Genomic DNA, 11897 nt, shown 5'->3' on the forward strand with positions numbered 1-11897 from the left:
TTTGTTAGATTTAAACACTATAGCTAAGGTGTTGCTAAAGTAAGATATGGAAATCATCATTTTTAAACTATTCTGACGATTGAATTAGTGGAGTTAAGGATTGCCAGCAAAAATGTTGGACAAGGTAGGGCCAAACTCATGAGAGAGGAAGGGAGGTAGCGACATGAGCTGCGGCCTGTGCTCACAAGCTGCCTAGCGTGGGCGAGGCATGCGCACCGCGTGCCCAATAGCTAGATGAGGGGCATGGCATGCAACTGAGGTGGTGTGGTCGCTCGTAGGGGACAACGTGGGCGAGGGCGACACACGAGGTGTGGGGCCAGTGGTCATGTGGGCATGTGCCCACAAGAAGAGAAGGGCGGCGACGGGTGCTCCAATGAGAGGAATAAGAAGAGATGGGGAAGGAGAAAAATAGGGAGTAACGAACAAGGCCCGCTCGTTAGAGGTAGAGGAGGGGAAGGGAGTGTGAAGCAGTGTCGGATCGCGATGGCAATGGGGAATTCCCCGTCGAGGATCATCCTCCCGTCCCCGTCCCCACGGGGGAAGATTTTCCCCGTCCCTGCAAAAGCTCACAAGGGACATTCTGTCCCAATCCCCGAAACCGAGCGGGGAATGCATCCCCGACGAGGTCCTCGTCCCCACGGTATAAGCTTGGAATAGAATTCCTCAAATCAACAATCTAGAAGAAGAAATGTTCACTGCCTAAAAGCAGCCGCAAAACCCATCGGCTGACCAAAACCAACCCGCCCAGGTGACTCCCTAAGAAGTGAGACCAGAACCAGAGCCACGTAGCGCGAAGCTGCAATTCACCACCACCGGAGACCCACCGCGGCAACACACACCCCCGCAACTCCAAGCGCGGCCCCGACCCAAACCACAGACGCGGACAGCAAGCGGGGGGAATCTAGGGCCAGAAACCGAGTGCCAAATCGGGCGGCGCGGATCAGCGGGGGAGGGAGGGCAGGCGGAGCTCACCTCGGCAACAGCGTGGCGGCAGGGCACGTGAAGCAGATCTCGCACGAGGCGGCGCCGATTGGAGCAAAAGTGGGGGGGGCACTCATGACCCGCTTTTCGCTTTCCTCTCCCCTCCTTACCTACTCTCTGTCTCCCCCCCCCCCCGCTTCCCCCCCCCCAGACCCAGGTTGGTTGTCTTTTCATGGGCGAGGCAAACCGTGAGACCGAGAGTGCGAGATGCCGAGCGAGACAAGGGGTGGTGTGATGGCTGGAGGACAGGGTTGGCTGGATAGTGACTGAGGAACAAATTAGGGTTGGAATGGTGCATTATATACTTTGTGACTTATTGGGCCTTTTACATGGGCCTGGCGAGTGGCAACCCGGCCGTCTGGTGCCTTCTTCGCGGGGCGGGCCAGTGGGGATCGAGGTCGGGGATCAACGAACCATCCCCATCCCCACCATCCCCGACGGGGACAACTTTCCTACCAAATCCATCCCCGTCCCCTAATGGAAGAATTCCCACGGGGAATCGGGGATCGGGTCCCCGTTGCCATCTTTAGTGTTGGACGATCGAGCTAAGGTGGCGGTAGCGAGGAGGTAGCTGAGCCGGTGGTGGTGCGTCGGCCTATGTGGTAAGGGAGGAAGGCAGGAGTTGGGCCGGTGGCCTGGGCTTGGGAAAAAGAAAGGAAGAGATGGGAGTTTGGGTGGAGAGGAGGATACTAGGCCCAAACTAAGCTGTGGGATTTTTAGAATATTTTGCAAATAGATTTTTAAAAGGATTTTAAAACCTATTCGAAATGAATGCACATTTTAAATATTTTTGCACACAAATAAACAATATGCACACGAAATGAATGCAATAAAAAATTTATAACCTATATTAGACCTGAGCAAATTTGGCCCCGCTTGACCTGGAATCCGTGAGCTTTAGTAGATAGTATATATGTTTTGCCACACAAAAAGCTTCTTTTATCCACCCGAGCCCGGCCTGGAATATTTATTTTAATTATTTTCTCACTGGATAATATGGGGTGGCCCTCTCGGGCCCTAGAATCATCGGCATGACTAGTGCTCGGACGTTCAGACCGACACTCATGTCTAAACGACAGTGGCTGTAGTCCATTTCTGTACTTGACACCAGCATCTATTGCTCCCAGGAAACTGTGCCCTCACTTAGCGCCTCTGTCCGCCCGCACTACCCCTCTGCTTTCTGCCCGTGCCCCTCAACTTGCCGCACCCGCATATCGCATGGGGACTGCCTGTGCCCCAGCCACCATCGCCCTTCGCTTTCTACACCCGCTGTCGAGCAACGCTCCATCCCTCCGCTCCCCCCACGCGCATGCACGGCGTCCAAGCAGCTGCAGCAGTCAGTTGTGATAGGTGAGTCACTTTGCAACATGTGCAACATCCCGATCTACTTTTGAAACATCCAGATGAAATACTTGCAACATTCGTACGAAACAGCTGAGACACTTGCAACAAGCGTCTAAAACACTTGCAAAAGCATATGAAAACTCTTGAAACTATTGCAAACATATACAACATCCAGATAAAACAGTTGTAACATACGTGTGAAACATATACAATATCCAGATGAAACACTTGCAATGAACGTCTGAAAAAACAGATGAAACATTTGGAACATACACTTGAAACAGACGTGTATAGCCATTGCAATATGGGCAACATTACGATCTACTTTTGCAACATCAAGATGAAACACTTGCAACATCTAGATGAAACATCCAAAACACTTGAAACATAAGCTTGCAACCTATGTTGGGCAGTCATCTTGCACAAGGTACCCGAGCAGCGTGGGCACACCGGTGAAGGAGAGCGTCGCGACGGTCAGGAGCTTCCACACACCGAGGTTGAGGTCCCCGCCAGGAAGGTCCACACTGATGAGTGCCTGGAGGAGGTCATTGTTGTCGTCCCCCGCGCCGTCGAAGATGTCCGACTCGTCGACCACACCGGCGTTGACGAGGTTCTAGAGGAGTGGGCGCGGCGTGGCGAGGTTCTGGAGGAGGAGTGAGTGTGGCGTGGTGGGAAAATGCGACGCAGAGAGGAATGGGGCACCAGGTAGAGTGGGGCGGATGCCCAGTGTTTTGAAGCCGCAACGAGCGAAGCGAGTGGGGATTTCCGTTGGTGGGGGTTATGTCACTCGGTAGAGATGAAGGAGATGATTGCTTTTGGGCCTGATTCGCTACGTAGGCCCAGGAACGAGGCGCATCCGGATGCACATGCCTAGACGGACGCCCTAATCATACATTAGCGTAGAATCATCTAGTGGGACGATCGTGGGTGGAACTTTTTCAACGTAAAATATTAGTGCTTTCTCCCAAACCGCCCACAAATACACGAGTCTAAACCTATATCATGTTTAATTTAATATATACAATATATTTTCTTCTACCAAAAAATAGGTCTTATCGCTAATTAAATCTAGAAAAATTTTAAATATTGCAAATCATGAATTTATTAGGGTGTTATAGTCACCACTAGAGATAGCGCATGCACGTTGATGCTGTCAGAACTAGGGAAGAAAGTGGCAGGCGGTGGGCGGCACCGCCGACGGCGAGGTCACCAGCGAGGTCGGGCGGTGGCGGTGGGATTTGGAGTTAGGGTTTTGGGTTTCAGGGGTCTACCAGTGGCCTTAGAAAGGGTTGGCGGTGGTGGCAGGTTGAGGGGTGGTCAGGGGGGGGGGGGGCGGTGTGGAACATCCGGTGGGCCAAAGCCAACGCGGAGATGAAAAAGTTTTGTCTCCATCCTCCGATTTGGAATAAGGGTGAGGGAAAGGAACTACGGCCATGGGCGATGGATGGTGGGTGGCACAATCAACGATAGCGAAGGTGGCGAGCGGCATGACCAACAGTAGCAACTCCGTTGGCCGAGGTTGGTAGGTGCAGCCAACAGCCAGGCGGGTCGGGTGAGAGGTTGAAGACGAAGGGTGGAGGCAAGTAACCGTGTGTCGCTTAGAGCTTGTTTGGATCCCATGGTCTAAAGTTTACCAAACTTTACAAATAGACCGCAAAGTGAGCTAAAGTTGTCTAAAGTTTTGTCCTCAACTTTGGGCAACTAAACTTAAGGCCAAAGAATTCAAACAGGCCCTACTCTCGATGCAATCTGGTTAAGATGCCTGATCCATCATCTCAAAAAATTCGCTCTTTGTCACATTTCTAAACTCTAGATTCCAAACCAAAGCACCTATCACCGCTGCTTTTTGGGGGATCATGCGGCTAGTCAGTGCAAGAACATGGATGACGATGTATCTCCACGAGACTTGTACTTGAACCACACTCTTCAAGCATCTTAAAAAGTGGAGTGGGTGTTTCCTTACCTGCTTAGGGTAGACATTGCTTCGGATGCTGCAAAGTGATGTGCATCTGCACTGTGATAAGGAATGTGAGTGAACCTTCTTAAGGCTGCCATGGCCCTCACTTTCTTGTATACAATTCCATGCCTAGAGCAAAAAGGCAAGGTGGATTCTCAGCTTTCAGATATGCCCGCCGAGCGTGAAAGGATGATTCCATGACATGGCACCGTCACAAAGGCTTCAACTCAAATATGCTTTTTTTTTCTCTTCACCATATTAGATGTAAATGAATGTAATAAGAAAAAAAAACTAGCCAAGAGACACCAACCTAACGTAACCACCGTCAGCTGCAGACTTGCATATCACTGGTGTTATGCTGCTAACAAACAGCAGAATAAAATTTCATTCTTATTTGACGCATCATGGCCATTTTAGTTACTGTAAATGCTTAGGTGTTTGCCCTAATCATGGCGGTGTCGGTCATGGATCACAAATGATAGCTTCTAACAGACACAAGCAAGGTCCCTGTCATACTCATAGCACTGGGGCTCATCCGACAATCTGAGCCAGTTAGTTGCGGGATTGCCATCAGGACATCTGTAGGATGAAACTGAACTACTAAAAGTTCAGATGTGCATTTGTGCTGGGCTGCTGGCTCAGCTTGGGATTCAGACAGTATAAATGATACATGCACGCGTGACAAGTGATGTTACAGACATGTGGAAGACTGGATGCCAGCATGTGATGCTTCCAAATGACCAAAGTGATGCCATCTGCAGCGGAATCCTATGGAGGAATCGGACAAAGAGGTACTACTGGAATCGCTGCAGTTCGATTATTTTGAGACTTTTCTTGGGACTCTTCAATGCTGAAACTGGTTGAGAATTTATGGGGACCAAGAAATTTCTGGATTTTTAAGTAAATGGGTTCCCCTTTTGAAATACTCTGGGTTTAATGGAACTGTATTTCAGCTGGAGTAAAGTAGTACACCAATACTTTATGCAATCAAATGCAATTTCCAGGGATCCATCAATTTCAGTGGTTAGCAGAAAAGGGATCAGCAAAGGTTCATGCAAATATACGAGTAAACTTAACTGAGCCTACAATAGGAACCAATTCATATGCAGCAGCGATGATAATAATAGCATAAGCTCTGCTTATTCTTTTCAATTCAGTGATGCTATTGACAGGGACATAGCACGTACTGAAATACAGGAATCTACATGTACACCCCCAGCCTTTGGCTACTCAGAAAAAAATGTAGGCTATATCAGCGGAAATAGTGCTAAACTGTACCAGAACCAAACTAAAAAACTTCAAACTCAAGGTCCTCGGAGTTGCTTCTGAACTCCAGGCACTTGCCTTCTTTCTTCCGCTCTTTCGCAAGAGTCACGACGTTGCTAGGTTGTGTCTCGGGTGGAGCAGCAGATCGAATTAGAGCCCAATTCAAGCCTTCAAAGAAAGGGTGCTGCTTGATCTCAGCAGCTCCTCTCAACGATCCAAATCTGTTCTCAGGCTCCTTCACCAGTAAACCTCTGATCAGATCTTTGGCATTGCTGCTCACAGATGGATTCTCTGGGAACCGGAGATTCTGTGAGACCACATTTGCCAATGTTTCATCATTCCCAGGTCCTCTGAAGGGTGTCTTGCCATATAAAAGTTCATAAAGGAAGACACCAAAGGTCCACCAGTCAACAGCGCTTCCATGGCCATCCCCTTTGATGATTTCTGGTGCAAGGTATTCATGTGTGCCAACAAAGGAATTAGAGCGTGCATCAGTAGGCTCTACAACAAGCTGCGGAAGCCTTTTCTTGGAGGACTTAGGCTTCTGAGGTTTTGGAATTGATGGTAGGCGTGGTGCGAAGCAAGATGTTTGGGCACAAGAGGGTTGCTGGAGGCAAGACGAATTGATGCAGTAGTTCTCTGCACAAGGTCCTGTAAGTTTCCTCGGTTGGTGGTTCGCTGTAATAGAAGATGACCGAAGGAGCACAGGATTCACTGAGCACCTCAGTGAAAGGTCAAAGTCCGATAACATTATATGCCCATCTTCACGGACTAGAATGTTCTCTGGCTTTAGATCACGGTATATGACCCCTAGCATGTGAAGATATTCCAAAGCAAGGAGAACTTCTGCAACATAAAACCTACAATGCAACCATTTCATCACTATCATAAACGATCAAAGCACAACAAACTAGTTGAGAACTAAATGAATGTACAAGAAGGCAAACAGGCCATGCATAATTCACAAGCACAACAGAGTAGAAAAATACAAAACAGATTTACAGGTTGACGATTAAACCTTAACAGTAAGTTATTACTGTTGCAAAAGAAGGCCTGTGACATTGTTTTTGTGATAAGCTTATGGGCACTGAATGAGATGCCTGACAAACCAACCAAGACTGTACTCTCGAGTGCCTACAACTACATTCCCAGGTAACAGTTACAATGCCTGACAAACAAATTAAAGACTGAAGTGCCTACAACTACATGCCCAGGTAACAGTTACAATGGAGGCACAAATGCAAGATCACTCAGACAATTTAGCTATTTGTGCAAAAGAACATAGCAGATCGCGTAGTCCCAGCCGTCGGAATAAATGAATGAATTGGAAAGAACAAAGAAATAATGAAAGGAGATGATTCTTTCTTGAACAATTTCATAAGCAGATCTTCCCCTCCACACCAATCACAAGTTTTTTTTTATTCCTTCCGCATATCGTCCTCACCCCCTTAATGATAGGTTTTGAAAAAGATTTTTCATGTCATTCCAGTTTAGGTTCGATTTGGATCTCTCTGTTGGTTCCCCTTCCTCCTGAAACTTTTCTTCGAAGTGATACAGAATCTGGTGCACTTGAATTGTATTATTTAAGTGCTTATTGCTTGCCAAAAATCCTACTTCTACAATGGTAGGTCACCGGGTTATTCAAATAAGTTGTGTTTTCTGTGCTTTTCCCATGTTATAACTTCCGTACCAATTTGATCGATCCATAATGGATCGGTTACATTCTATTAGGGAGCCTATTCTTGACACTTCTGTGTGGTATTCATTCTCGTTCGGCTCTTGGAGTCACATCCTGCAGTGGTTGGAACAGCTCACAAAATCCAACCACTTCACCTACTTTATTAACCGCAACCGTTTCCGTACCTCTATAGAAACAGAGGGGTTTCATGTTCTTTCATCCAATGGGTATTCCTCTCCATGTGTATTTGAAACTCAAAAGAGTGCAAATACAACTTCACAGTTCTCTCAAGAAGATATTGACTTAAAACAGCAAGTATGAACTAAAATCTTCATCTGGCTACATGGGTAGTTTTGAGCATTCAATTCTAATCTTGGTGATAAACAAGAAAATCAGATTGAAACAACTTTGTAAGGTAGACAGTGTACAGTAGTATATTGGTCATTGCATTTAACTTGTGGTCACTAGGTAAATTTATTTCTAGAAGAATTACCAAAGTCAGAAAAGGAACAGATAAAACCATGGAGACTTCTAGTGCACTGAATATAAACTAATGCTCTAAGTTTTAAGTATTGATTGGAATTTACCTTGCTGCTGGCTCTGGAAAGCTTTTTCCAGGTTGTCTTTGACGAAGAACATGCAAATCACCGCCTGGACAGTACTCCATGACCAAGCATGAGAGATTGTCTGTGGTAAAATGGGCATAAAGAATTGGGAGAAATGGATGATCTAGCATTTCTAGTATCTCCCTCTCAGCTTGTGCTCGTAGCATCTTCTTTCTATTAATAAGGTACTCGATGTCCATAACCTTCAAAGCAAATAAGCAATCTGAATCAACCAACTCAGCAAGATATACAGTCCCAATGTCCCCACAACCAAGCCTCTTCAGAAGCTTGAAATTGTCGAGTCCTAAGGAACCCTGTTGCAATGCCAACTGACGAATGGTTAGCCAGCGCAGATCCTTTGCCATGTGTGGCCTGTTACTATAGCCACACAATCCAAATTGGCTCTCGCCGCTGATACTTGTGCTACAACCATACTCACTAATGCTGCTCTTTGAATTCTGGGAACACTCGCCCTTTTCCTCTGCCAACCACTCGGAAGATGTTCCATCAGATTTTTCTGGCCCTGGAGTTGATTTCTCTTCTTCTGCACAGCTGGTGGGATTTGTAACACTAGATGTTGAAGAGCAGCTGGTTGATGCGAGGGAGATTGACTCCTTTGAAGAGCAGAATTTAGTACTATTGGAGGAATCACCCAACGAAGATGGTTCTTCTTTCACTTTCTTCTTACCGGAAGGCTTGCATCGAAAGACTGGCTTCACAAGTCGGGATGTAGTGATAGGTTTGCTCAAGATTGGGACTCTGGGAGAGCCATCATCAGTAGCTGCAGAAAATTTACTTCCTAGTTTACCATTTTCCACCAAGGAACTCTCGTTATCCATAGGGTCACCACTGATGACATCTTGGATTCTGATCTTCCTAATCTCAGCGGAGGTTGACGAAGCAGAACAGATAGAGGTAGAGGTGACTGCACTTCCATCAGCTGTCTCAAATTCACAGTCTTCACTGAACTCACTCGTACCTCTAGATGAACTCTTATCAATATTCTCTGGAGTGAGCGATATTTCAATCAGGTTCATCTTCTCATCATCATGCAGAAGACCCTCAGAACTACTTTGGACCATCAAAGAGGCATAAAGCCTGTGGATAGTCCCAGCTTCGGATGAACTTGAAGATCCAGGTGACATCGACAACCTCTTCATTGCAGCCATTTCTGATGCCTGGGAAATGCATAGCCTTCTTAGCGCTTGCTTCATATTAACAGTCTTGGAGGATATCCCGATGCCTGCACTTTGAGACAACCCAGACCTAGCTGGTTTCTTGAGAACACTCTTACCCAGCGCATCTCCACCTGTACTACCAGGACTAAGCGCCCTTCGGAAGGTCCTGCTATCGATAGCTTTAAGAAGCTGGTCGAGGTCATCTTCCACAGGATAATCATGACATTTGCCGCGCTTCTCCTCATCTTTGAGTTTAATATGCAGCAAGCTGGATCCACCAAAGGGTGTACTGTCGAATTCCTCGGTGGACTCAACTATCTCAGAGCTACAGCCAGACGACCCCATGGCCCAATTAGACTGATTCAACACTGGCAGACAAGGAGTACGCCAACTCTCAGTCCGTCGCCGGCAGGGGCATCCTGGGCAGGCAAGTCATAGTACAATACCTGCACCTTTCACTGGACGTCTTCCAAGATGAGAGCACCAGGGAGCTCCCAAAAAAAGCAGGCCTTTTTTTAATAACAAGCGCAGCAACCAGTGCCCACCCTGCGAAGATCATAAGATCCAGAGTTAGTGATTGAGACATGGCAACAGCTACGTCTTCAAAATTGCTGAAGAAAAGAAATTCAGAGGCGAGCACACAAGGCGCCAAGAAGAAATATACACACTTGACAACCGAATCAACTGAAGTCACAACTGGCAAGCAAGGTTAGTGCAAATCAAAAACTTGGGAAGCCACAGTTTAGGGGAAAACAAAGGCCAGATTCTCAACTGAGAACCCATGTTCACTCGCCGTTTCGAATCAGCAGGTAGAGGAAACGAAAGCGGAAACAGAGAGAGCTGCCTCTCGCAGACCAGGCCAGTTAAATCTACTAAAAACCGGGGAAAAGAAGAGGAAAAATCGAAACTTTTCTGCTCCAGAAGAAACACACGAAGCTAGCTCCAGATCCAGACGGCGGCGGCGCCGACTCGGTTCCAGCGACACCACATTTTGCGGAGCCGCTACGAACCCCGCCGAAGCAGCAAATTCGCAACTAATCTGAACCCAGCCTCGCCCATGGACCGGATTTGGGATCGGGAAAACGGCTCAAGAGCGGAGCTGGAGGCTGAAGCTTACCAGGAAATGCCGGCCCGGATCTCCACGAGTGGGAGGGGGAGAAGCGGCGGCAGAGTGGTACCGGTGGCGCTGCGTCCTGGGGGGACGAGCTCAGCTTCTGCTGCTCTTGGGAATGGCGGCTTCGGAGAAGGTGTGCTGGCGTAGAGAGGGCAAGGGAGCGAGAGGGGACACAGAGAGGGGGGAGAGGAGAGAGAAAGGGGGAGAGAGAGAGAGAGGAGACGGGGTGCGCCCCACGAAGACGAATCGGCATAAAGGCAGTCCAGGATCCTCCTTGCAGAGCTACTCGTATACTATCGTATTTTTCTCTCACACTAAATTAACTAGCAGTAAATAATCTATGATTATTTATGGCCTGCCGAACGGGCTGACAAGTCCAAGTGCCGTTTGGGCGCATCCTCAGCCGTCCAATCAAGATCTCAACGGCTGCAATTGTTCGCTGTTTTACCACTTCCGTCACAAACATAATAAAATTCTAGATTTTGATAGTAATTTTATGTTCGATCAAGTTTGTACGAAAAAATGTCAATATATATGTCTCCAATTAGATTTATTATGACAATATATTACATTGTCAATGTAATGATACTTATAATCCGGTAATATAAATGTTAGTAGTTTGTTATATAGGTTTAATTAAATTTAAAATTGTTTGATTCCTAAAAAAAGAGAATTGAATTCTTTTTGAGACGCATGAGTTGAAGAATTTAGACGGAAAACATTCAACCACAAAATCCCACAATGATTAGACCTCACTGTTCCAATTTTCCCCTGCAAAATACATCATGATCGCTTGAGCTACTTTTCAGCTATGGAACAGTATTTTTCTCTCACAATATTTTAGCATAAGTATTAGTATAAGCCAAATTTCAGCATAAGCGAATAGGGTGATAGATTGTATGTATCGTGAAAAAGAGAACCAACCAGCTAGATGGAAACATAATATTGATAGATCCATTTGCTCAAAAAGAGGAGGCATATATATGGATCAACATCATGCAATGATGCAAGATCACAGACTCAAACCCCTCATAGATGCTATGAAGTGTGCCTGCAACCATATCTAATCTTCACCTAAACATTGGAGAAATTTTTCTGACAAATAAGGAGTAACTTAGCTATCATCGCCCTGTGATTGCTGAGCATCGTAAGTTACTTGCAAGTACTTGCAAGTGTCTCTTTCAAGAATAAGGAAGTTGCTTGCATAATGTGCAAAAGATCTTGACCAAATTGCTGGATTTTGGTAGACTTTTAGTGTTGGGGGTTTGCTACTTTGGAATACAATGGAGGCAAAGAAGTTGGGGCCAGAGAATTTGTCCATCTCAGGAGGAGGGTGTGTGTCACGCACGCTGAAAATGACGTAACTGAATTTTGGTTAGCTTACAAATAATCTTAATTTGTACATACACATGGAGAACAAAAATAAGAGAATAAGTGATGTTATTTCTGTGGGAATCGAAAGAGTAGTTAAGTATTTAAAAAACCATGAAGATAATAGTACAATGTGTTCAGATAAAACAAGGTCTCTCTTTATATACTTTCTCTATTATAAATTATAAGATATTTTGGTTTTCTAAATAATATACACTATGTCTAGATATATAGTAAAAGCAATGTATCTTCAAAAGCTAAAATGTATTATAATTTGGAATGGACGGAGTGTATTTTTCAAGAATTCATCATTGGACATTTGTGACGCCATGTGTGTGGATGGAAAACCATGGCAAGACTACAATAGACAAGTACAACCATTGGAAGCCTTAATTTGTATACA

At 46.0% G+C, this 11897-nt stretch overlaps 1 protein-coding gene across 1 annotated transcript; it reads right to left on the minus strand.

Annotated features, from left to right (window-relative positions):
• Positions 1–5271: 5271 nt before the first annotated feature.
• On the minus strand, positions 5272–10345 carry LOC136505050 (serine/threonine-protein kinase D6PKL1-like). Its single transcript, XM_066500129.1, has 3 exons — positions 10127–10345; positions 7814–9555; positions 5272–6408 (listed from the first exon to the last, which is right to left on the minus strand). The coding sequence occupies exons 2-3, from the start codon at positions 9352–9354 to the stop codon at positions 5571–5573; spliced, it is 2379 nt and encodes a 792-aa protein (XP_066356226.1). The 5' UTR covers positions 9355–9555; positions 10127–10345; the 3' UTR covers positions 5272–5570.
• Between the last annotated feature and the right edge of the window lie 1552 nt (positions 10346–11897).

Source organism: Miscanthus floridulus, chromosome 14, assembly GCF_019320115.1.
Source record: "Miscanthus floridulus cultivar M001 chromosome 14, ASM1932011v1, whole genome shotgun sequence".
Lineage (NCBI taxonomy): Eukaryota > Viridiplantae > Streptophyta > Magnoliopsida > Poales > Poaceae > Miscanthus > Miscanthus floridulus.

Coding starts and splice junctions, on each gene's coding strand:
- LOC136505050 (XM_066500129.1), bottom strand. CDS start 9,354: ATGGGGTCGTCTGGCTGTAGCTCTGAGATAGTTGAGTCCACCGAGGAA. Junction 6,409..7,813: donor TTTCCAGAGCCAGCAGCAAG/GTAAATTCCAAT, acceptor GTTGCATTGTAG/GTTTTATGTTGCAGAAGTTC.